This window comes from Hyaena hyaena, unplaced genomic scaffold, assembly GCF_003009895.1.
Source record: "Hyaena hyaena isolate Hyena2069 unplaced genomic scaffold, ASM300989v1 scaffold_533, whole genome shotgun sequence".
Lineage (NCBI taxonomy): Eukaryota > Metazoa > Chordata > Mammalia > Carnivora > Hyaenidae > Hyaena > Hyaena hyaena.
In genome coordinates, this window is record NW_024081161.1 from 539901 (window position 1) to 565652 (window position 25752).

The window sequence follows — 25752 nt, forward strand, 5'->3', positions numbered from 1 at the left end:
TGGTTAGATGCCCGGCGATAGGAGGGAACACAGTATAGGAGGGAGCAGTTAATTCTGAAGGATTCGGGAAAAGTGACACAGAAAGGATTAGAATGAGCAGTGTTCTGAGAAAGAAATAGAGCTTGCCAGGTTCAATGAGGAGGGGTCTGCCCCACGTGAGATGGCGTGGTGGGTGTGAATGGTGAGCTGTGTCAATAAGAAGGGGCCTTTTCTGGTCTTTAGAACATTCATCTCAGTCCTGGGATCCTCAATCTCCACTTTTTTTCTTTTTAATGTTTTTATTTATTTTTGAGAGAGAGAGAGACAGAGCGAGTGGGGGAGAGAGAGAGGCAGACACAGAATCCGAAGTAGGCTCCAGGCTCTGAGCTGTCAGCACAGAGAGGGATGTGGGGCTTGAACCCAGGATCTGTGAGATCATGGCCTGAGCCAAAGTTGGAGGCTTAACCGACTGAGCTCCCCAAGCGCCTCTTAGACTTCACTTTCTATTGGGAATGACGCACCCTCCGTGAGCAGCCAGGGGTGGATGAGGGAGAGAATGAAGTTTTTTTGGTCTTGGTAAACAAAACACAAGCTTTAATTCTTTTTTAAGGCCATGAAAAACTGTCGTGCTTTCTTCGTATACATTCTGAAGGGAGCGACAGCGTCCGCCTCTGCCTCCCCAGGCCGACTGCGCGCTCCCAGGGGCCAGTGACAGACCTGGCCACACATGTCCCTGGGGTTCCCAATGCCGGGCCTCCTGGTCTGCAGCTAGAACTCCAGAAACAGCCATTGAATCCGAAGGAACGTAGAGCTCGGCCAGTTCCCGGGCTGCAGCACTGAGCAACAAAACTGAACGCCCGTCCAGCGGGTGATTTTTCTGGGTTCCCCGAAATCCCTCCATCCCAAGCAGTCCTGGGACTGAACTGAAGCTCCCCTCCCTGGGACCGATGGGGGCGCCTGTGTCGGTCCACGGCGCCACCCCGCGGCCATGTCTGGGAACTGCGCGGAGCAGCGCCCGGGGCCCCTGTCGTTGCATCGTCCTCTCCTGCCCACGGTTCTCAGGAAAACCCGGATCCCGGGGCGGGTGGTCCTCGGCCCCACTCTCTTCCCCTGTGCAGTCTCTGAGATTTGGACAGACACGGTTATTTTGATCTTGATATCTTAAGGCCTTGTTTCCCAAGACACTGAAGAAGGGGTCACTGTGGGATCCCAAATGGCACCTGAGAGACACAGGGGCAAAGACAGAGTGTGGCGACCCCTCACCAAAGGGTGTGTTGGGTAAGGACGCTGACAGATGTGGCTTTGATCCCAACGAGCGGCATGACCCCGGCCGTTCCCTCACCTCACAGAGCCTCAGTTTCCCTTTCTATAAAATGGGGACATAAAACTATAGAATTGCCCCAAAGATCTAAAGATAAGATCCAAATAAGTCAAGGCTCTGCGGGAGGTACACAGCAAGTGCTCAACAAATGCAAATATAAAACACTTGTGCTTCTACTACTTCTCAGAGTCTCATTTCAAGATAGCAAGGTAGAGGGGCGCCTGGGTGGCTCGATTGGTTAAACATCTGACCCTTGGTTTCAGCTCAGGTCATGCTCTCATGGTTCGTGAGTTCGAGCCCTGTGCCTGGCTCTGTGGTGATAGCTCAGAGCCTGCCTGGGACTCTCTTTTTCTTCCCCTCTCTCTCCCACTCACGTGCTCTCTCACTCTCTCTCAGAATAAATAAATAAACTTTAAAAAGAGATAGCAAGGTAGATAATAATTTTATTTCCATTGTTATTGACAAGAACACTGAGGGTCAGTTTGCTTAAGCGACCCACCCGTTGCCTTTCAGCCAAGGGCTGGCAGGAGGTGAAGGAAGCCCTTCCAGGCAGCACCTTGAGAGGAGAGGTGCGGAGGGCAGAGCCGCTGGAGAAGAGTTGGGATGGCCAAAAGGAAGAAAGAGGAGATGCAGAATCTGAATCCATCAGGGCAACCTGTTCCAGAAAAACTGTATTCAGAAGTTGGTCTTGACCCGGCCCTGTCAGGAGACCTGGGTTCTGGTCCCAGCTCTGCTTATGGGGCAGCCATGTCACTAGGTGACCTTCCTCCTCAGCAGAATCAGGGAGGGGTCGGAGAAGACACCTGCCTGCTCAGGGCCCCTCAGCTCTCCCCTGTCACTCAACAGTCTGGGCCTCATCCCAGGCGCCCTGTGGGAAAGGGGCCCAACTGTCACCCTGCAATGTCCATGGACAAGGGTGCCACCATTTGCCCTCGGAAACCTCCTGGAAGGAGGAAGCGAGGACATAAAACGCTGGCCTAGGGGGTGACAGATGGAAAGAATAACTCTCGACTCACTCACATGAACGGGAGATTAACATTAATCCTGGCTGGGACTGAGTAATGGCCCAAAGAGGCCCACACGAGCGGCCGGGGGGGTGGGGGGGAGCAGCGGGCTCAGTGATGCAGGCCGCGGAGCCAGGCCCACTGATTTATGGGCAACATTCAAAAAAATTAAATGAGCAGAGGTTTTGGAGATCAAGGTGGGGCAGAGCGGGAGGAGAGGCCAGTGCTCAGTAACGACCTCTCTGGGTTCAGGAGAATGCTATGCGGTGTACCCACTCCTTTCTGGATGAAGGTGTGTGTGTGTGTGTGTGTGTGTGTGTTTTCGTGTTTTGCTTTTGGCTGATGTTTTAAACACAAGCAGGCCAACTGGGAGACGTAATCACAGGCCTTTCATAACTGCCTAACGATGGCAAGATGAATGGTTTGGGTGGTGCTGGAGTCATAAATAACAGCAGCATATCAGGGCAAAATTAAAGAGCAAGAAAAGCGAATGAAATAAATCTCCTAGGACTCAGGACCATCTTTTCCTAGGAAAACATCACGATGAGAAAGCCTCGATTCCTATGCCAGACCAAGAGCCAAAATCCTCAACACCCTTCACATGGCACCAAAGCAACACGTCACTGACCTTGAAGTGCTTGAGGACAAGTCCACGTCTGATTCATGTGTGCATCTAACCCCTCTGGTGCCCGGCACAGAACAGCAGACACGTTGTGCTCAAACAGATGGGGGATGGGAGGAAGGACCGCATGGCATGTGAACTCAGACTCAAGTCAGCTGATCTATGCCCATATCCCGACTCTGTGTCTTGCCAGCAAATTATCAAGCTTCTCTAAACCTCAATTTCCTAGGGCACCTGGTTGGCTATGTCGGTCAAGCACCTGACTTTGGGTCAGGTCATGATCTCTCAGTTGGTGAGTTCGAGCCCCGCATTGGGCTCTGTGCTGACAGCTCAGAGCCTGGAGTCTGTTTTGGATTCTGTGTGTGTGTGTGTCTCTCTCTCTGCTCCTCCCCCGCTCGCACTCTGTCTTTCTCTCTCTCAAAAATAAATAAACATTAAAAAAAATAATAAACCTCAATTTCTTTGTCTGCAAAAATGGAGACATTTTGTGGCTGCAAATACGAAATGGAATACTGCACATAAAGCCTGGTGTGGAGTGAGTTCTCAGTGCTCCTCTTTATCATTACTAATGACTGAATGAAGTAACTGGGAGCTAAAGCTCCATTCCACAGGCCAAACTGGTAGAACTAGTTTTTTCTACACCTCAGGGAGATACAGGCTGAGGAGCCATGGGGGACTATGATGAGCAAGGTGTCGTGCTGGGGTTCGGGGTTCCCAGACATCCCTGCTCTTGCCTTGACTCCTGGGTACCACACCCCCCACCTCCCACCTTTGACTAGAGGAAGTGTCTACAGATTCAGACCAGGAACACGGCGGACGCCAGCCCACAGCTAGCCTCATCTCTGGCCTCTGGGGAGGGTGGGGAGGGGGAGAGCCCACTGTGATGATGCCGGCCCAGGAAAAACAAAACCTCCAACTCCAACCATCACTGACCGAGTCCTGAAGGTCTGATTCTCTGTGGCCACCGCTTCCTTCCCCACAGGGAGTACTCAGCCCAGGTATGGTCACCTGTAAGAGTGACAAGCTGTGTGGGGAGCCAAGCTCTGCCCTTGGTAAGAAGCAGTTCCCACTTTTCCAAAGGGACAGCCCTCTAGGCTACTGACAGGCAGAAAACAATTAATGATGCACCAAGGAATTGTATGGCATGAGATCGTTAGCTTGCATGAGAGCGCAAGTTCCAGGAGAACCTTCTGAGGAAAGCTTTCTTTTGGTCTGGAGCCGCCTGGAGCCTCTCAGCCTGGCGGAGTGCCCTGAGGGCTTCGACCTCCCTCCTCTCACCCCCCAGCGCTGGGCACTCGAGGGCCAGTCGGTGCCAAGCCCACTGGGCTCTCCTCTTGCGAGGGTGGGTACCACCGCAGACGCCCGAGCCTTGGCTCCCCGGCAAAGGCTTGGAGTGCTTCCTCAAGGCCACTCAGGCTTGCGCGGGCATGATGTAGGTGGACAGGAATGACTCGGGCCATCCAAAATGCCTGATGAGACCAAATGCAAACAGACGCTCTGACCTCTCCCTGTACACGCTTCAGGCTCCATCTCTCAACAGGGAGTCAGGACCTGGAATCTCAGACAAATCCATCCAGAGCCTAATGGCTGAGGGGCTGAAGCAAAACGCTGTCCCAGACGCCACCGGCCCAAACGCCCCAGAGTGTGAGGTCGTGGGAGCTCGCAGGGCCTGGCAAAGTACCCGGACATTACTTAAATGCTGGAAGAAACACAAGTCCCTGACCAGAATATTTAGCAATCAGAAATGAGGCCTCACTATTAACACAAACAAACAAGCAAACACTTAGGCCCTACGAATACCTAACACCCAGAGAGAGTGACATCCACATTTGTGAAAAGTCAGTGTCAAAAATATCAGAATCTCAGGAGTGGGAAAAAACACCCAAGACGCATATCCTGGTGATTCTGGAACCCGATCCCATGAATGGTGTGTATTGGAGTCATGTACGGTGCTTAATAAAAATGACAGACTTGGGGGCCACACTGCAGACGCTCAGGAGTTACTGTCTTTTAGCAAGCTCCCCAGATGCTTTTGATGGTCACCGGGTTTGGAAGCCACCGACTCAGTCCACTGCTCCTGCAACTGTTCGGTGACCACGAATCCCCCCGAGTGGTCTTATTCAAGGCAGACCTGGGTCAGGTCCGGGGTGCAGCCGGAGATGCTGCCCTTATAACGCTGCGGGTCTCAAGAGGCAGGACTGTTCTCCAAGCTCCTCCATTTTACTGAGGAAACAGATCAACTGAGCTGCAGGCATGGGGGTCGGGCGGCGGGGAACAAAATGGGCAGAGGGTGAGCAGAAGGGAAGCTGCGGGCCTCACTGGGCAGGCACGATGGGACAGCAAGCCCTGGGGGAGCCCCCAGAACCTCTCCAGACAACAGAGTCAGGGCTTGCGCCCTAACGACGGTTGCAGGCATTCGGTGGGACATATCAGAACCACGCCAGGTAGTGTCCACAAGCAGGAGAGTCAAGCTCCTGGCCCAGATCCAGCGTGAGGGCTCACAGTAGCCGAACCGGAACTGGCCCGCCCTCGCCCCGCTCTGGCAAGATCAACTGTACATCCACTTGCCAACTGCTGGTACGCAGTGCTCATCAATCACCCGACGCTTCCTCCCACGCCCCCCACACAAGCGGGCGCGCGCGTACACACACACCTCTTGGTTCCTCGCAAGTCGCGACAGGCAATTGTCACCCCCTCTCTTGAGGGCTCTGGGCTAGACACCTTTTCTCCAGGCTCACGTTCCCTCGGCACTTTTGGTCCAGCCCTAGCTGCAGCAACCGGCCCTGCGCGGGTGTGGCCCGAATGCACCTTGTCTTGGCTGTACCTCTTGTTTCTGCCCTTGGGCTTCTCGCTGGCCTTCCACGGGCAGCCCACAGAGTAGACTCAGGCATTCTAGGCCCTGTGCAAACCCAGAGGGGCCCCGGAAGGGAACACTCCCTGGGGCAACCCTTGACCAGCAGACCCGAGAGCTGGGAACTGAAGACTGCCTTCTCTCGTGTGGGCAACTCAGAGGCTTGTGTGCCCACGGGCAACCCGCTGAACAATGCACGCTTGGGTCAGCTTCCATTCCTTCCTCCTCCACTCTGCCGGTCTCTACATTTCTGTCCCCTAGGTCACTTCTTCAAATAAACTACCCGCAGGTAAGCTGTTCCAGGCTCTGCTTTTGAGAAATACCAAGCTCATGCGTGCCTCAAGTAGCAGCAGCTAAATCCTGCAGAGCAAGGCAAGAGGAAGCTGGAGGCTTCAGAGAGGGCCCACAGTGACCCAGAAGCTTTGAGACTCCCTGAAGCCAGCAGCCCTGCCTGAGGCTCGCCCAGCTGTGCAGGATTGTGCATGGAACAAATTATGTTGTGTCCAAAAAATAAATTTAAGATCCTCTGTTGAGATGTTGGAAACAAGAAGGAAAGCTAAAGAAATGAGGCTTGTTTAGCCTGGAGAAGAGAAAACGTTTAAAACTCCCTTTCTAGAAGGGCTGGCTCTCAATATTAGCTGACATAAGTGAGGAGGAGGGGAGACAGGCTTAAGCTGGGGCAGAAGGGGCAGGTCAACCACTGTATGGTGCCAAAGGGGACATGGCATCTCTGGGTGAAGTAATGAGCTCCCTGTCATTGGAGGCATTAAGCTTGTGATGGGGCGGGGAGGGGGAAGTGGGGGGACTTCCCAGGGATGACGTGCAGGGATTCATTTTTCAAATACGCAAATTATTTCTTTCTAGGATCCTCTTCAAAAATCAGAGACTTTCCAAACTAGGATTTTAACAGTATGGATCTGCCCCCAAAGAAAGAATATTGATTGATATGTAACTTCATAACCGTGCCTCCCCCCCCTCTTACACAACGGCATACACAACTGAATTGTATTTTAGTTGTTTTTGCGGAGCAGGCTGTTTTCTCATGAGGTCGTGGCACCACCTAGTGGCTCTTTAGTCCATTGCAACATATGCCTCGGATAAAACAGTATCATGTAATTTACTATCAGCAAGGCTTTAAAGCAGAAATTCAACAAAAATATACTGAATACCAGGCATGGTTGAGGGACTCAGCTAGAGCCTAGGGTGCCAGAGTAATCAAATAAGACATGGTCTCCCCTTCGTGAGGCTCACCGCCTAATAAACAAGTAAACAACCAAAGAATTATTATACGTTGTGATACCATCAAGAAATAAACCCCTGTTGTGATAGAAAATAATATAGGCAGAAGACGGCCTCTCTGAGAAATATGAAATCAATGTGGAAGGATGGGGTGGAAGGGGACAGTGGGGGAGAGGGGAAGGAACCTTCCATGAAGGCAGAGTACAGCGCATCCAAGTCCTGGAGTCACCAAGGGCTTGGTTATTCAAGGAACCAAAAAACGAGCCATTGGAGGGAAGAACAAGGAATATTCTGTGATTATAAACATTTCCTTAGTGACAGCACATAGAAGGTTAGCACAGGTTCCTCCAGAATAGTACCTGGTTAAACTTTAATTTTGAAGAAGCGGGAAAGGGAAAATGCCGTTATGTGAACTTGGTGGTTTGCTCAGGTCCAGCAGGGTCCTACCCGGGGCCATCAGTGTCAGCTGTGCACTCCATTCGAGACAGCCTACATCTACTCCCACCCTGCATGGCTCCGCATTCTTTGCAGGCTTCTGTGTCCTGGCCTAATTACACCGGAACCTCCTATTAAAAGTCTAGAACTGGTTCTCAAGCCTGGCTGCAAGTCACCTCTGGGAGCTCTTAAGAATCCTGGTGTCCAGGGGCACCTGGGTGGCTTAGTCCGTTAAGCGGCCGACTTTCGCTTAGGTCATGATCTCGCGGTTCGTGGGTTCGAGCCCCGCGTCGGGCTCTGTGCTGACTGCCAGCTCAGAGCCTGGAGCCTGCTTCAGTCTGTGACTCCCTCTCTCTCTGACCCTCCCCTGCTCACGCTCTCTCTCTCTCTCTCTCCTAGAAATAAAAATAAAAAAGAAAAAAAAAAGAATCCCGGTGTCTGGCTCACAGCCCTCACCAGTTAAATCAGCATCTCGGGGAGGTGGGCCCCAGGCACCAGGGCTCAGAAAGCTCCTCGAGTGATTCCAAAGTGCAGTCCCATTTGAGAGCTGATGATCTGGAAGGATACTCACCACGAGAAAACAAGAGACCTCATTTTATACTCCCAAGTAGTGAAGGTTATACAAGGAATGAGCCAGGCCCCACTCAGGGCCACCGGCGCTCTCATTAAGTTCCCACCTGGCTGCCTCACAGTGCAGTCGACAGACCTGTGAGCTGGGCCTGCTCACGGCACAGGAGTGGGTGAAGTTCACATGGCCAGATTTCATTCTTTCTCATTGCCATGTAGTATTCCATTGTACAGATAAACCACATCTCCTTGATCCATTCGTCAGTTGATGGACACTTAGGCTCTTTCCATGATTTGGCTATTGTTGAGAGTGCTGCTGTGAACATTGGGGCACATGTGCCCCTATGCATCAGCACTCCTGTATCCCTTGGGTAAATTCCTAGCAGTGCTATTGCTGGGTCATAGGGGAGTTCTATTGTTAATGTTTTGAGGAACCTCCACACTGTTTTCCAGAGGGGCTGCACCAGTTTACATTCCCACCAACAGTGTAGGAGGGGGCCCGTTTCTCCACATCCTCACCAGCATCTAGAGTCTCTTGATTTGCTCATTTTAGCCACTCAAACTGGCGTGAGGTGGAATCTCAGTGTGGTTTTGATTTGTATTTCCCTGATGAGGAGGGATGCTGAGCATCATTTCATGTGTCTGTTGGAGTGGGGGAGAAGAAGGGGAAAAATAGCTGGGGAGAGGGAGGGAGGCAAACCATGAGAGACTCTTGAATGCTGAGAACAAACTGAGGACTGATAGCGGTGGGGGGGAGGGGAGGGGGGTGATGGGCATGGAGGAGGGCACTTGTGGGGATGAGCACTGGGTGTTACATGGAAACCAACTTGACAATAATTAAAAAAAAAAAAAAAAAAAAAGAGTGGGTGAGGTTCATTCACACCTTCCCAAAGGTGCAGGGGCTCCAAAGAGCCAGACCTCCTACCGCCACAGCCTCAGCCCAAATCACACATCGGAACAGCCTTGGGGCTTTTCAGAAACACCTCTACTTGGGCCCAATCCGAGATTGCTTTCTGGAAGAGGAGGCCTGGGCTGTCAGGTGATTCCAACGAACAGCCGGGACTGAAAGCCATGGCTGTCAAGAAGATCTGTGCCTCTGCCCTCCTGCACTGTTGGTGGGAATGTAAACTGGTACAGCCCCTCTGGAAAACAGTGTGGAGGTTCCTCAGGAAACTAACAATAGAACTCCCTTATGACCCAGCAATAGCACTGCTAGGAATTTACCCAAGGGATACAGAAATGCTGAGGCATAGGAGCACAAGTACCCCAATGTTCATAGCAGCACTCTCCACAATAGCTAAAACATGGAAAGAGCCTAAGTGTCCATCAACAGATGAATGGATCAAGAAGATGTGGTTTATCTATACCATGGAATACTACATGGCAATGAGAAAAAATGAAATCTGGCCATGTGTAGCAACATGGATGGACCTTGAGGGTGTTATGCTGAGCGAAATAAGTCAGGCAGAGAAGGACAAATACCATATGTTTGCACGTATAGGAGGATTAGGAGGAACTTGACGGAGGACCAAGGGGGAGAAGAAGGGCGGAAATGGTGGGGGAAAGGGAGAGAGGCAAACCATGAGAGACTCTTGAATGCTGACAAAAACTGAGGACTGATGGATGTGGGGGGGAGGGGGGGATGGGCATGAAGGAGGGCACTTTGGGGATGAGCACTGAGTGTTATGTAGAAACTAATTTGACAATAAACTATTTGTAAAAAAAAGAAGATCTGTGCCTCTGATTTCTGGAAAGAACCACGGTGACCAGAAGTGCTGTGTAACCGGGCTGCCGCTGCCGCTCTGAGGAACCCGCAGCTGCTGGTCTTTGTTACCTTCTATTGCCTGCTAAGCAGCCCAGTCCTGACCAGTTAAGGCTATGACAGAGTCCATCCAGCAGCCAAGAGCCCGCCTCACTCTCCCCTGGGTGTGAGGACCCCCTCTAGGCTTGTGGCAGCCAAGGCAGCAATGCTACAGTGAGTAAGCGATGGGTCAGTCAGGTCCACACTAAACAAGCCCCATACGGAACTGGCAAATACGCACTTAAGCTGCACTGGCACCGTGTAGGATTCTGGACGAACGATTACCAAGTTTGTTTTTTTGAGAGAGTGTGCACAGGCACGGGTGTGCATGAGCAGGGGAGGGGCAGAGGGAGAGAGAGAATCCCAAGCAGACTCCACACTGTCAGCACAGAGCCCAATACGACGGTGAACTCATGATCTGTGAGGTCATGACCTGAGCCAAAATCAAGACTCAGACGCTTAGCCAACGGAGTCACCCAGGCGCCCCCTGAAGCTTTTATTTTACCTGAAAGAAACTAGACACACACCTCCAGGCCTAGAAGGATATGTACCAGAGAGGTAACAGTGGTGACATCTGCATGGTGAAAACCCAGGTGATTTTAGATTTTGTTGTTGCTTATCGGCATGTTCTAAGTTTTCAATGATGAATATGTACTGATGTAAAAACATTACTTCTGTGAAGGCTGAGGATGATCGTACAGAACCAGTTCTGTTTCTCACACAACCCAGGAAGGGGGTAGCATGTCTCCCGGTGTTCAGCTCACAACTCTGCTTTTTAGGACACTTCCTGACTTTGCAAGCTCTGCAAGACTTTGCCCCCGCGACAAGAGGGGCCAGAATGGACTTTTCGGCAGCTCTGTAGCACTGGTAGGATCAAAATAAACATGTTTATTCATGCTCTTGCATGTTTTTCACAGGAGACCATTCCTATATGTTTTTCACAGGAGAAACGCATTCTTCACGGCATATGTGCATATTTTATCATAGTGTTTTGCAAAGTATATTCCATGAAACTAATTTTCTCTGGAAAACAAGTATGAAAAAAGAACGGGGAGAGGGGGGGTGTTTGTGAAAAGCCGATTTTCCTTCCTGCAGGTATATCTGCAGGGCCTTGACGACACTAATTCATTGTGAATCTTTAATAGGAGAATATAGACTACAGCTTTCCCCACACTTATTTAGCCATCACATTTTTCCAGGAAACATCTCCAGGGAGCAGGGCTCCCACGAAAAGATTTTGGGAAATGCTGGTCTATCCTTTCAGCACCGAGGTCTTTGACTTACCACAAAACAGAGTAACATGCCATGTTCCATGATGCAGGCAGCAGGCCCCAGGCAGGGCGCTGCACGGAATGAGGTCAGGTGACTCACAGCACGCTCAGACTTCTGTCACCCAGCAAGCTAAGCCACAGATGAAGTGGCTCGGAGCCTAGAACACAAATGAGGAATGGTCCAATAAACGTTCACAATTGAACATCAGGTGACACTTTTAATTTATTCTGTTTACAGACACCGCTAAGTTACACTATTTTTTCAGTCTCATTTGGGTTGGATACAAATACATCCAGAGGCATGGTGAGAGGAGAAACATCAGACATTTCATTAGCTACTGTCATACTTGCTGTCTCCCTCCCCAACTTGTCACCCCCAAAGGCATTTACACCAAATGCTACTGCAAAAACCCAACACATTGACCTGAAATGCCTAACTGTACACTTAGATTAAAAGAACAAACCCCACTCAAGCTCTGCTAGAAATGAGTGGTGGGAAAACAAGGATCTGACCGTGTGACACACACATGGAAACTCAAAGTGAATGAGCGCCTAGTTTCTCCACAAGTGAAAAAAACCAATGAAGACTGTACTCTTCCCGTGGGACGAGACCTCTCACACCCTGCTCAAGCGTCAGGTGGACATCATGACTGCGTGTCTGAAAGCAGCCCGTCATCTTAATCATCACCTTGCAGGGGTGCCAGGGTAGCTCAGTCGGTTAAGCATCCGACTTTGGCTCAGGTCACCATCTCACAGCTCGTGGGTTCGAGCCCCGCGTCAGACTCTGTGCTGAATAGCCCAGAGCTTGGAGCTGCTTCAGATTCTGTGTCCGCCTCTCTGCTCCTCTCCCACTCACACTCTGTCTCTCACAAAAATAAACATTAAAAAAAGTCATCCCCTTGCAGAGAACTGCACTGTACAGCCACTCTCCCCAAAGTGTGTCCCTAAAAACACTGGTCCTACAAAGTGCTCCTTGCAAAAGGAAGTTTGGCATCAAAAAGATTTAGAAGATAGTGTAGGCTGTTATCGACTTCCTGGAGAGGCGCAATGTGCATTATCACAGGGAAGATTCTAGAAATCCTTTAAAAAGAAATGCATAACTGGGTTTAATCCAGAGTTTCCCCAATCAATCTGACCTTGGGATCTTTTTTTTTTTGATAACATATTTCACAGATTTTTTTTTTTACTTACTAGATCACCAGTTTACTATAAGAGGATATAACTCAGAACAGCCAGACAGAGGGATGCACAGGGCAAGGTGTGGGAAAGGGCAAGGGGCCCCTGCCGTCTCCAGGGGGCGACTCTGTCCCCATTATCCATGCGTTCACCAACCTGGAAGCTCCCTGAACCCAGTCCTCTTGGGTTTTTCTGGTGACTTCCCTGCACTGCATCATCCCTGACCACCTCATAGAACATATTTTGAGAAATCATCCTCTATTGTTTTTGTGAGAGATTCTTTGCAAAGACAAAAAGCACAGAAAAATCAAGAAACTCCCAGAGTCATGCGTTGGTCAACAGCAAAGAGGACAAAGGGTCCTAACGACCAGAGCCCCATTCAGATGCCACCCCAACACCTCTGCCATAGACCGAGCCTGCACGAAAAAGGGCAATAATACATTTTCCACAATTTCCATCTGCTGATGTAAAGCGTTAGGCACGCAGGTTCCGGTATGGAATTGAACACGGTCCAGACAGGGGAACCCTGTTTCATGCACAGAGGCCGGATGTTGAGAGCCTTTGCTGCAGCAATCAAGTCATTAAACAACCACTGTTGCTTATCACGCGTCTACAAGGCTTTTCAAACAGACTTCACCGTCCTTTGTTCCTAATAAAAAAGGAACAAGGAAACTAAGAGCCTCTGATTATTTTCAGCAAGAATGACGCGGACCAAGAAGTCAAAACGTAAAAGCTGCTGGCTCTATATGCCAAATAATTTTAAGGTGTTGCAGCAAGGGCAGGGAAAGATGGAGATGATCTTGGAATAGTGGAATGATGTCAGTACCGCATCACATGCATGATACAGAATTCTTTTATTGTCTCCGAGGCATTTCACGTGGTACTTCAAAACAGAAGGTGGCGAAAACAAAGTCCCTCCAGTGGTGGGACTTGGCAAACACGGTTATGATCTACGCCCTGCAAGGACGTAAGCCAGCATTCACACCTCCACGGCGATCCTGGCAAACCGATACTGCAAGGAGGCGGGGGCCCTCAGGAGCACCAGGCCCCTCTCCGCAGCTGGCTGCCCGGACAGCGTCTCCAGCAGACCCGTCAGGCTAACAAAGCCCAGAGCTTCTCCGCAGCCCACGGCCATGGAGAAATCTCCCTGCGTGACAAAACCGAGGAGGACTCTGGAGCAATGAGAAGTCACAACCGGGAGAGGGCCTGACCACAAGCCCAGGGTCAGAGCGTGGGGCCCGGCCGCAGGGTGCCCCCCCACCAGACCCTCAGACACGGCGCCCCCTCGGTTCTGCCTCCTCTCGATTTTCTTCTTCTCTTTCTGTTTCCGGATCTTGCTCTTGAATGGGTCGCTGTGCTTGGATTCCTGGGGCCCACAGTAGAGCCGATCCTGCCTGAGCTGGAGGAGGTCCTCCCTGGCCGGGACACAGATCATGGTGTGAGGCTCGGGGCTGCCCTTGCCCAGCAGGGACAGGCTGACCCATACCAGGGCCCGGGGGAAGCAGTCCGACAGGGCCAGGCAGGCCTCGCTGCTCAACGCCTGCTGCCTGCTTCCAGGGGCTCGCAGGGCTGCCCCGCGGGGTCCAGACCCGGGCCCACACCAGGCTGACAGCTGCTTCAGGGATCTTCTACTCCTATATGAAATCGGAGACACACGTTTGAGGATATTTTGTTTGAGGAGAAGACATGCAATTAGAAGATTGGGCACTGCTGGAGTTAATTTGATTTTTTTTAATACTCTATGTGGGAATGGATCAAAACTGTAATTTTTTAAAAATTAAAAACAGACATTAATATACTTTCGCAATGATACTTTCCTTTTTATGTGACTACTATTCTTAGACACTGAAGGATTCAAGGTTTAAGAAGTTGAAGGCAGGAAAAAATAAGACAGATAGAATCTAAGGCTGAGAGAGACAGTTATAGGAAATGAAGGAAGGATATGAAATTATAAGGTTACTATATAAAAAATCAACATAAGGCAAGAGAGGTGAGCACTTATGGAAACCTGAGCACAGAACAGAGGGTGACTGTTAAGCACACTCTAACAGGCTACGTACGGCAGGAGCACATTGGTACGGTAGCCTCTCCCACGTGACGATGTTCCAATGAACAGGCACCTAATTGCTCATAAGTTCAGATCACTGAAAAGGAACTAGAAAAATTCTAGCTCAGTGATTTAAGGAAAGAACGCCTGCTCAGAGCTTAGAGAGGTTCCTCATTCCTGAAGGTTACAGTCACGAGGGTACTGCTTGGGAAGAAAGGCCAAATGGAACAGGTCACGGGGAACAGCTGCTTTGGTTTATGTCTATGCACGATAATACTTTAAATCGTTTGGTCACTTAGTATCCTGCCCCAAAAATCAAATGTGACTCGGCTGTTTCCCTGAGCCCTCTATGGACACTGGAGAAATGGCTTTCCCCTTCAGAGAGTCCAGCCCTTCCCTCGAGCTTTGCATAAAGGAACAAAGACAACGTTTACATCCTGTAGCCTGGTCAGCACTGAAACACATCCGGAAGTCGTGTGCACTTACCTAAGAACACAGAGGAGACTGCTGGTGGCTTCTGGGCCCGTTACCCACTCAGTCCCCATCTGAGCTGGACACGCTGTGTCCATTACTTCTCTGGGCTCACTGGGGCTGCTTAGAGATGTGCCCACTTCCTCAGGTGGCTGATCAGTTTTCTGAGGTGTGGGGGCACAAGACACCTTCTCTCTTCTCAAGTCCCTCTCCTCACCACGTGGAGAGGAAGCCACAGATGATTCCTCTTGGGCCTGGACTCTTGATTCCCACTCTTGCGTTAACTGCTCCCACGGATAGCAGAAAGGTGCCAGGGTGCCAAGCTTAACATAGTTGGGCCGTTTTGCAGGAGGGCGCCTGGTGAAAACCAAGGAAGAGATCTAATTTTGCACAGTTTAGGATTGGACCATTAAAATAATTATGGCCATTTGTACTCCATCTCTATTTAAAAAAGAAACATACCAAAAAAAAAAAAGTTTTCCAAGAAATATGAGTAACAACCAACTCTTCAGTTTTAATTTTGATTTTATTTTTATTTATTTTTTTATTTGAGAGCGAGCGAGCAGACAAGCAGGGGAAAGGAGCAGAGGAGCATGGAGCCTGACATGGAGCTCGATCCCATGACTGTGAGATCATGACCTGAGCCAAAATCAAGAGTCAGACACTCAATCACCTGAGCCACCCAGGCACCCCTCTTTGATTTTAATTTTAAAAGGCAAGGCATCCACAAAGCGGCCACGCGTGGCCCCTGCACCACACAACGTTCTCCATTCTAAAGGAACAGAAAGGGCAGCGGTGAAGTTCCTCCCTCACTCTGGACCTGTGGCTGCTGAAACATGCCCCCGGGGTACCTGCCTCACTCGGAGACCTTTAAAAGGAAATTAATGACTCAGCTGCCCTACAAGAGATAGTGTCATTATCAGTTTCTTAACGTAACCTTCCAGAGGCATTTTCTGTACACATGTGCAGATATGTACCTATTTCTTTCCTTTCTGTACCCATTTTACACAAACGGTGACATACCAGGTAGAGCACGTTTTGCCTCTTTTCATGTAACAAAATACCTTGGAGATCATTTTATGTTAGTACATTAAGAAATCCCTCATGCTTTTATAAAAGGCTGCATACTATCTTCCACCATTGCGAGTCCACCCTAGTTTACTTAGATAGTCCACTACTGCAGGACTTCTGCTTCTATACATAATGCTGCAGTGAATAACCTTGACAATGTCACACCTGCACAAGTACATCCACAAGGTAAGTTCCTGGAATGGAACTGCTAAAGCACAGACTGTTGGCATTTGCAATTTTGAGCAACATTTCCAAACTGCTCCTCACAGGGTGAGAGCAACTGACCTTCCCAGCAATGAATGAGAGACGAAGAACCTTTGAGAAATGCCACAAGGCACTCCGGGCTGGAGGACTCTTACGGAGTCCCAGACCCTGTCATCAGACTGACAGTCTCCTGTGGGCCAGGCCCTGACATTCCCTCCCCCACGTGCTTCTTCATGCCTCAGGACCCCGAATGGAAATGAACCTGTAGACTAAAACCGCGGTTCAGTGTGAGTCTATACTCTGGAGACTGAACCAGATGTGTTCTGACCTCCCAAGAGGGGCAGCTGGTAAAAAACACTCCCAGGGAACTTGCCTATCCTGCAGACCTTTAGGTGGAAATAAATGAGCAATTTATACAAAACACGCATGCACACACACACACACACACACACACACACAAAATGATGAAAAACACTTAAAATATTGGGCTCTGCACTGAGGGTGCAGAGCCTACTTTGAATTCTCTCTCCGTCTCTCTCTGTCCCTCTCCCATTTGCTCGCGCTCTCTCTCAAAATCGTAAATAAACTTTCAAGATCAAGAAATAAATAAAAGCTGGTGCTATCCTGTTACTGGGAGTGAGGGAAACAGGCACTCCCCTAACTACAGATGAAACCCTAAATTAATACAAACAGGGGCGCCTGGGTGGCTTAGTCGGTTGGGCGTCCGACTTTCGCTTAGGTCATGATCTCGCGGTTCGTGGGTTCGGGCCCCGCGTCGGGCTCTGTGCTGACTGCCAGCTCAGAGCCTGGAGCCTGTTTCAGAGTCTGTGACTCCCTCTCTCTCTGACCCTCCCCTGCTCACGCTGTCTCTCTCTCTCTCCTAGAAATAAATAAAACATTAAAAAAAAAAAATTAAAAAAAAAATAAATTAATACAAACAGCAATTTGTCAACAGTACAGCAAATCCCTGAGATGTGTATCTTTTTTTTTTTTTTTAATAACCATTTATTGTTTTTAATTTATTTCTAGGAGAGAGAGAGAGAGAGAGAGAGAGACAGAGTGAGCAGGGGAGGGTCAGAGAGAGAGGGAGTCACAGACTGAAACAGGCTCCAGGCTCTGAGCTGGCAGACAGCACAGAGCCCGACGCGGGGCTCGAACCCACGAACCGCGAGATCATGACCTAAGCGAAAGTCGGACGCTTAACCGCTAAGCCACCCAGGCGCCCCATATCTTTTTTTTTTTTTTTTTTTTTTTTTAAACCAGAGACCTTACTTACTTGTGGGATCTGGCCTAAGGTCAGTGCTCTCTTCCCTCCAGCTCCTCTCCAGAGGCAGCGGTTTGTTTCCTGCCGTCCCATGGGCCTGAGCCGGGCAGACGTCCTCCTGATGCCCACAGACCACCTTCCGCTCCTTCCTCCCCAAGACCCCAGCCCCCCTGAAGCACGCGACATCAGATGCACCACTGGCCCTCCCTCGTCAGCCAGGCCCTCCCAGCTGCCCACACACCCACTCCTAGCCCAGCCCACTCAGCCCTCCCCACCACAGGCCAAGCGCCAGAGCTTACTGTACACTTACCACCTCCTCGCCGCACACCACGGCTCTGCACCTCTCTGCGCAGAAAGCTTCCCCTCCTGTTCGTGTACCCTAGACCCGCCCCACCCAGCAAAGCCAGGCACATCCAGCCCTCCAACCCCCCCATGCCAGCTGCGACGGGCAGAACAGAGGTGGGCGAGAAGACACGGCAGCTGTGAACAGCCCTACCGTAAACACGGAACCCAGCGGGGCTCCCTTCCGACTCTCCAGTCAGTTCTGCGTCCTGCGTTCCTGGAAAACTGTCTACATGGATCCTTCTCTCCTCAGACCTCCAGCAGCCTCTGGTCCCTTCTTACTCCTAGCGGACAACCTTGCCTCTCTGTTCACTGAGAAGACGGTCACCATCAGGACAGTACTACCTAAGCTCTGCACCAGAGTCTCTCCTACCTACATCTGTATTCACGACTCGGAGCCAGCCTTCCAGGCTGCTAACATGAGATCTGAGCCCGACCCTATGGGATACCGTGCCCTCTCCCGCACTCAAGGGCTCTGCTCTTGCAATGTGAGCCTCCCTCCCGTCTCCTGGACCGCTCCCACCAGCTCCGAAACATGAGCTTTCATCAAGGGTATAAGCTCTGAAGTGCCTGGGTGGCTCAGTTGGTTGCGTGTCTAGTTGAGCGTCTGACTCTTAATTTCAGCTCAGGTCACGATCCCAGGGTCGAGCCCTGCACTGGGCTCTGTGCTGAGTGTGGGGCCTCCTTTTCATTCGCCCTCGGCCCCTCCCCAACTCTCCTCACAAGCATGTTCTCTCTCGCTCTAAAACAAACAAACAAAAAGAGTATACGCTCCAAGAGGGCAGGAACAGACCCTGCCTGCCTTCCCCTGCTGTCACCACAGTGCCTAGAAGGTGTTTGACACATAGTAGGTTCTAAATGAACATATATAAAATGAATGAATAAATCGGATAAATGTGTAAAGATGCTTATGAAAAGCTGTTTATAGAAGCACAGAGCCCAAAATGAGAAATAACCTCGAGGGCCCCTGATAAATTACGGTACACCCACACTGCAGTCCTGGGCAACTGTTTAGAGATATTTTGAGCAAGGGTTGGCAGATTGATTCACACCTCACACCTGGGCTGCTGTCTGCTTTTAAATGACCCATGAGCTAAGAAGCTTTTACATTCTGAAATGGTTAAAAAAAAAAAAAAAAAAGAATATCCTATGGCACATGAAATTACATGAAACTCAAACTTGAGTGTCCACAACCAAAGTGAGACCGGCATGCAGCCATGCTCATTCATTTATGCACCGTGTGTGGTGGCCTTTGTGACACAAGGCAGATCTGAGCTGCCATTGAAACCAAAGGGCTCACAAAGCCAAAAATATTTATCATCTGGCCTTTGGCGAAAAAAGTTTGCCAACACTTGATTTAGAGTCACATTTATTGATATGGGAAAACCATCTATAATACAGTACTAAATTAAAAAAGCAGGTTTTGAAATAATATTCATAATATAATCCCTTTTTTAAAAAAAATTATACCAAGGGGCACCTGGGTGGTTTAGTCTGTTAAGCATCTGACTTTGGCTCAAGTCATGATCTCACAGTTTGTGAGTTGGAGTCCCGCATGAGGCTCTGTGCTGACAGCGAGCACAGAGCCTGGAGCCTGCTTCAGATTCTGTGTCTCCCTCCCTCTCTGCCCCTCCCATACTCACACTCTGTCTCTCTGTCTCAAAAATAATACACATTAAAAAAAAATTTTTTTTTTTTTTACATTGTACCTCAAAGGCACCTTGGTGGCTCAGTCAATTGAATGTTCAACTCTTGATTTTGGCTCAGGTCATGATCCCAGGGTCATGAGATCAAGCCCTGAGTTGGGCTCTGTGCTAAGCATGGAGCCTGTTTAAGATTCTCTCTTTCTTTCTCTCTCCCTCTCTGCTACTCCTCAGTTCGAGCCTACACGTGCTCTCTAAATAAATAAATAATAAATAAGTTAAACATTCTAGAAAAAAAAATTTGTACTTAAGAAAAATTTGTATCCTTGAAAAAGCAGGTAAAAAATTTAAAAATAGTTTGGTCATAAAAAAAAGAAAAAGAAAAATTTGTATGCGTGAAAAAAAATCTGAAGGATGAGAAGTAAGTATTACTGTCAATTATTTAACAAACACATAGAAGACTGGAGCTACATATTATAGGAGGCACAAAATACATGATCACTGCCCTGGTAAGCCGGCAATCCCCGAAAGCGTCCCTGTGATTTCACTCTTATTCATTCACCTGTCACTCAACGAAGTCTGAAAACCAGGCACGGCCTGCCTCTGTGGCTGCGGTGGTGAACAGAAAAGCACAGTAACTCAGCTCACGGTCAAGGAACTACAACATCCCACTTTCCACTCCTCCGTCAATCAACTAATAAAAGTTATTAAGAACACTGTGCACCAGGCACTAGCTAGACGTCACAGATTCCACAACAAACAAGAGCGTTTCTGTGTTTCTGGAGCCCAGAGTAGTAGGATACCGCTTCTCCAAGTTAGCATGCACTTCATAGTAGAAAGGTTGGTGAAGACCCTCACTGGCCACTCCTCCAGTGAGAAAAAAGAAAAATCAGTCTAGATGGATAGATACCAAAATGCAAAAACAGTGCTTATCTCTTTGGATGGAAGGAATACACCAGTTCACAAAGCATTTTTGCACATTCCCATAGTTTCATTAAAATGTCATAAATAGGGGCACCTGGGTGGCTTAGTCGGTTAAGCGTCCGACTTTCGCTTAGGTCATGATCTCGCGGTTCGTGGGTTCGAGCCCCGCGTCGGGCTCTGTGCTGACTGCTAGCTCAGAGCCTGGAGCCTGTTTCAGTCTGTGACTCCCTCTCTCTCTGACCCTGCCCTGCTCATGCTGTCTCTCTCTCTTAGAAATAAATAAAAACCTTAAAAAAAAATTAAAAAAAAAAATGTCATAAATATAGGGGCGCCTGGGAGGCTCAGTCAGTTAAGCATCTGACTTCGACATAGGTCATGATCTTGGCTCAGGCCATGCTCTCGCTGTTCACAAGTTCGAGCCCCATGTTGGGCTCTGTGCTGACAGCTCAGAGCCTGGAGCCTGCTTCAGATTCTGGTCTCCCTCTCTCTCTCCACCCCTCCTCTGCTCACAATCTGTCTCTCTCTCTCAAAAATAAAGAAAAACATTAAAATTCTTTTTTTAATTTCATAAATATGTATTACCTCAATAACATTATACAAAACACAACTTGTATTTTGAGGGGGCAGGGGCTGGTCGTGGAAATCCTGAACAAGTGTCTGAAACAGGCACATAATTTAGGCATGCACCATCATCAAAGAAGGGTCTATAGCCTGGAAGGGCCAGATTGTAAGACAGTCCTGACTTAATTATGTCTTGGTTATGTAAACTCAAGGAAAAGTCTATGAAAACTGCACGTAGTGTAAGAGTTACTGAAGCCATTCCAAATGTGACTGGCCAAAGTGGGTAGGCCCTTCCCTTCCTCATAAGACATTAGGAAACTAGAGAAGCCAGTTTCTTACCTTTTGTACTTTTCAAGGAGATTCTTGGCTTGCTCTTCAGCAAAAAGAACCCCAGCAGGGCAGTCTGGGAAATCACCAGGGATGTCAGGCGATCTTTTATACTGAGAATGCACCATAGCCTCTTTTAACCCACCAACTCTGGCGCCTCGATAGATCTAAAAGAAATGTCAGAAAGATCTTAACAATATACCAAATTACAGAAAAATTAGTGCTTAATGTTTGTTTGGGGAAAAGGGAATAAACCTAAATGCCCATCAAAAGAGAAAGGGTAAGTGCGGGCTAATCCGACAATGGATTATACAACAGCAAAAATGATGACACAGAGCTTCACCAATCAATATGGAAAAATTTGTGTTGAGTGAATATGGTAGGTTGCAAAAGCATATATATGGTAAGGTATATAAAGTTTAAAAACATGTCAAATATAGTTAACTTTAGGATACAAGCACACTTAATAAAACTATAAAATTAGGCAAAGTAGTGACAAACACCGAAAATAAGAATAGTGATTCTTTTAGGAGGAGGATTGGAAATGGAACTGGAGAGAGAAAGAAAGAGAGAGAGCTTCCAACAAATCTGTAATGTTTTACTTCTTAGGCCGGATGGTGGGTGAAGGGTACACAGGTATTCATTATATCAAGATCTAAACTTTTTTGTATGCTTGAAACACTTCATAATTTAAAAATTAGAATTATCTTAAAATATTCCCACTCTTTTTTAATGAAGTAAGTTCTATGCCCAACATGGGGCTCGAACTCAGAACCCTGAGATCAAGAGTTGCATTGCTCTACCAACTTAGCCACCCAGGTGCCCCGAAATATTCTCATTCTTAAATGATTAACTGGGTATCTCTTGTACTAGGCATAACTGCTAAAACTAATCACCTGTGTGAATCTGAGAGTTCTACATGTCTTTTCTAACCTATTAAAATAATAATTTAGGGGCTCCTGGGTGGATCAGTCGGTTAAGTATCTGACGTCAGCTCAAGTCATGATCTCACTGTTCGTGGGTTCAAGCCCCGTGCTGACAGCCAGCTCAGAGCCTGAAGCCTGCTTAAGATTCTGTGTCTCCCTCTCTCTCTGACCTTCCCCTGCTCATGCTGTATCTCTCTCTCAGAAATTTAAAAAAAAAAAAAAACATTAAAAGAAATAATAATAATTTTTTAACTATTCAGAAGAAAAAAAAAACACTGGATTTTCATAAAAATTTTAGCTGCAGTTAATAGGAATATATGGTCAGCACTTAAAAAGTGAAAACTGTATTCTATACATCTATAAACATTAGAAAATTATAAAAATTCTTTTTTTAATGCTTATTTATTTTTGAAGGAAAGAGAGACACAGTGTGAGCAGGGAAGGGACAGAGAGAGAGGGAGACACAGAATCTGAAGCAGGTTCCAGCCTCTGAGCTGTCAGCACAGAGCCTGATGCAGGGCTCGAACCCATGAACCATGAGATCATGACCTGAGCCAAAGTCGAACACCCAACTGACTGAGCCACCCAAGCACCCCAAAAATTCTTTTAAAATGTAACAAATTTCTTCCATGGGGAAAAAAAACCAACAACTCAACATTTCATTGCCACTACTATTGAAAAATTAGGACAGTTTTAAAATTTCAAAAATTTACATTATGTCAGCCCAACTCTTATTAATGAAAATCTGGTTCCAGGGATCTTATGACATATCTCATACCAGAATTACAGCTCAAAGGGTAGAAAAATAGAACTCAATTTCTAAGTTGTGTGTGATGTCCAGAACGCTTTCAGCACGCGGTATTTACCAGGAATGTAGTTTACACACTGTAAAGCCGGAATCGAAAAGGAACTTACAAACGGGATCCAGAAAGCCATGCCCCAGCCCTTTGGGAGCAGGACGTCCCAGCCACTTCCCCAGCCTCGGCGGTCGTCACCGGCCACCCGTCCCGGCTGTTGAATCAAAAGTATAGGTATCTTGGATTCGTGGGGACCTAAAACAAGCTGTGACCCAGGCACCAGCAATTCACTTCTCTTCCGGTTTAAATCCTAAAGTGGAAGAAAATAATACAAGACAAACAACCCTAATTTTCTGGGAGATTCTACTGGTTCTACTTGTAAGCTGCTTTAGAAAGATAAATGCTCTTTTAAAAACACAAGAAAGAAATGTTCTCAGTAAATAAATGTGAGCCATTTGAAATACATGGTATTCCTCTTACGGTGATTTTCCTCTATACAAGAGCTTTGTTAGAAAATGCCAAATTATCTTAAATTTGAGCTACAATATACCAGATGGCTCAAAGTTATAAAATAATACGCATTCATTCTGCTAATCTCTTGGATCAGGATTAATCTTATCTTCTGATTCTCAGTCCCTGCATTTACTTTGGTTAAGATTTGTAGTCATGAGGTGAAAGAGGTACGAACAATAAACAACTTTTCAAGGAGAGAGGGGCAAGTGGGAAACGCTCTGGCTCCTAAGAAACTTTCTCACCAGGTCTTAAAGATTTAGAAGAGAAGATGCTATAAATTATTTGTTAGGTGTACTGTAGGGAGCAGTGAACAACATCTTCTCAGACTTTTCCTGCCAGCTGTAAAAAGAGATGAACAGGGAGGAGAGAAGCCTATACAGGCGAAACTATACAAGACACTGCCTCCATGTTGCCAAGTCTAATTGTCCCCTCACGGATACCCCTCAAGCATGATGAAGCCCTGATACTCCCTTTTTTACCTCTGGCTGAGTTTCCTCTACCATCTCTACATGTTGGAAATTCCAAAATATCTATCTCCTTAGCCGGGACTTTGCCTCCTGGGATCAAAACTTGCCACCTGGGCATCTGCTCCCGGAAGTCTGAGGCCCTTCACACTCAGCTTACCCAAGATTGAACTCATTGTCCCCAATGCATCTGCTCTCTTCCCATGTTCCCCACCTAGCTGAATGATGCCACAATTCCCATCGTTCAGTCACTCATTCATTCGCCCATTCACATATTTACTGCCTATTCATTTACTCATCCATTCAAATGTTTACTGAACACCAATTCTATGCCAAACGCTTTTCCAGAACTTGGGAATGCAGCAGTGACAAATCAGGCTCAAGCTCTCTTTTACCTGAGGTACTGTATCTAAGCTAGACTGTCGGGAACTAACCTACAAGTCTCCTCCTTCCCCACTTCCCATTATCCAAGCAACTACTGTGTCTTCTCAGATTTACCTTCAGGAATCTGTATTCAACCCCAGGCTCTCTACTCCAGCCACACTGCCTCAGTTCAGGCCCCCATCACGTCCTCAGTTAAGGACTACTTCCAGGGTCTCTTTTAAGGCCATCCAACCAGAAGTCCTCTCTCTGGCCCCATCCCTAGTCTAATGCACCTTCCACAGTGCTGCCATGTCTGATCATGTGGCCAGCTTAAAACCTTCAATGGTGCTCGACGTCTGCTGTCCAAATCCTTAAAATGCCTCAAGGTCTTTTATGGTCTGGCCCCTATTTATTTCATCTTCTGCCTCACTCTCAACTCCAAGCCACCAATCTACTTGGAGATTCCTGAACACATTATATCCTGTTTTTAGCCTGGGCCCTGGCACATGCTGGCCTCACTTCCGGCAATCCTTTCTCCACTACAGCCTTCGCTCCTGGCCCCAAGAAGTCTTGTTCATTCTGAGCACCCATCTAAGAGCTCAAATTCCAGCTCTTCCATCCAAGAAGCTTCCCCCAATTTCCCTCATCTGGGCCTGGTACCCTTTCTTCCGGCTTCCTTTGACCCTATACTTTTTCAAAGATGCCCTAGCCCTCTATCTCATCATCTACTATGATTCCTGGTCCTGGTAGGAGGCTCAATCATTGTGAAACTAAAGATAAAACATTTATAAGGGGGAGAAAAAACAATAAGAGAAAAATGTATTTAAACCATGGGATTATCATTTCAAGAAACATTCTCTGTATTAACGTTTTCTAGAAATTATTCTTCTCTAAGAACAGAAGAAAATCATAAGGGATCAAAAGATTGAAAATAAAAGGAAGTCTATGAGATTCTATAGAGGATGAAATAACTTTCATAGTGTCTAGAGTGAGGAGTTTCAACCTGTCCTCAGGACTTTACCAATAAACCTTATACTATTAGTTACCTGATCCGAGATTTTATTCTCTGTGACATTCTTACAGAGAGCTTGGTTCCAAATAAAGCTATGCGCACAGTCCACAGGCACACCCTCCAGGAGCAGCTGTCTAACTTTCTCATTATCTAAGAGGGAAAAGAAATAGCCTTCAAACTACATCCTTCAGTTCAATGAAGTCAAGCTCTATAAACATTGCCACCTGCCCTTCTATTATAAGAAAATGTTCTGTAGGTACTCAGCTTCTCTAGAAGAATTTACTTGACGAGAAATTAAGTTATTTCTATAGCTAGTATCATAATAATCTGTGAAAGAGCAAAGGCTCCTAAATTTATATTTTTAACATTTATTTTTAGTGTGTAAGATATAAATATCATATTCAACTGCCTGTAAAGAACTAACGCGTGTAATTCCACATTTAAGATTATCAAATTCTAGGAACCACTGCAGAGGTGAATAATTTCTTTCTAATGTGTTATGACAGTACAAGCCATATTTTAACTATTGGTTTCATGGTTCTTTATATCAGTCCTGG

General features: G+C 47.7%; 1 protein-coding gene across 1 annotated transcript in view; it reads right to left on the minus strand.

Annotated features, from left to right (window-relative positions):
- Positions 1 to 11930: 11930 nt before the first annotated feature.
- The window catches only part of POP1 (POP1 homolog, ribonuclease P/MRP subunit), a 34369-nt gene continuing 20547 nt past the window's right edge, over positions 11931 to 25752 (minus strand). The window contains exons 12-16 of the mRNA XM_039255478.1: positions 25230 to 25345; positions 22962 to 23153; positions 21133 to 21287; positions 14800 to 15141; positions 11931 to 13900 (exon numbers count right to left, since the gene is read on the minus strand). Of these exons, the coding sequence (XP_039111409.1) occupies positions 13246 to 13900; positions 14800 to 15141; positions 21133 to 21287; positions 22962 to 23153; positions 25230 to 25345 (1460 nt within the window). The 3' untranslated portion in view covers positions 11931 to 13245. The remainder of the gene's footprint in view (positions 13901 to 14799; positions 15142 to 21132; positions 21288 to 22961; positions 23154 to 25229; positions 25346 to 25752) is intronic.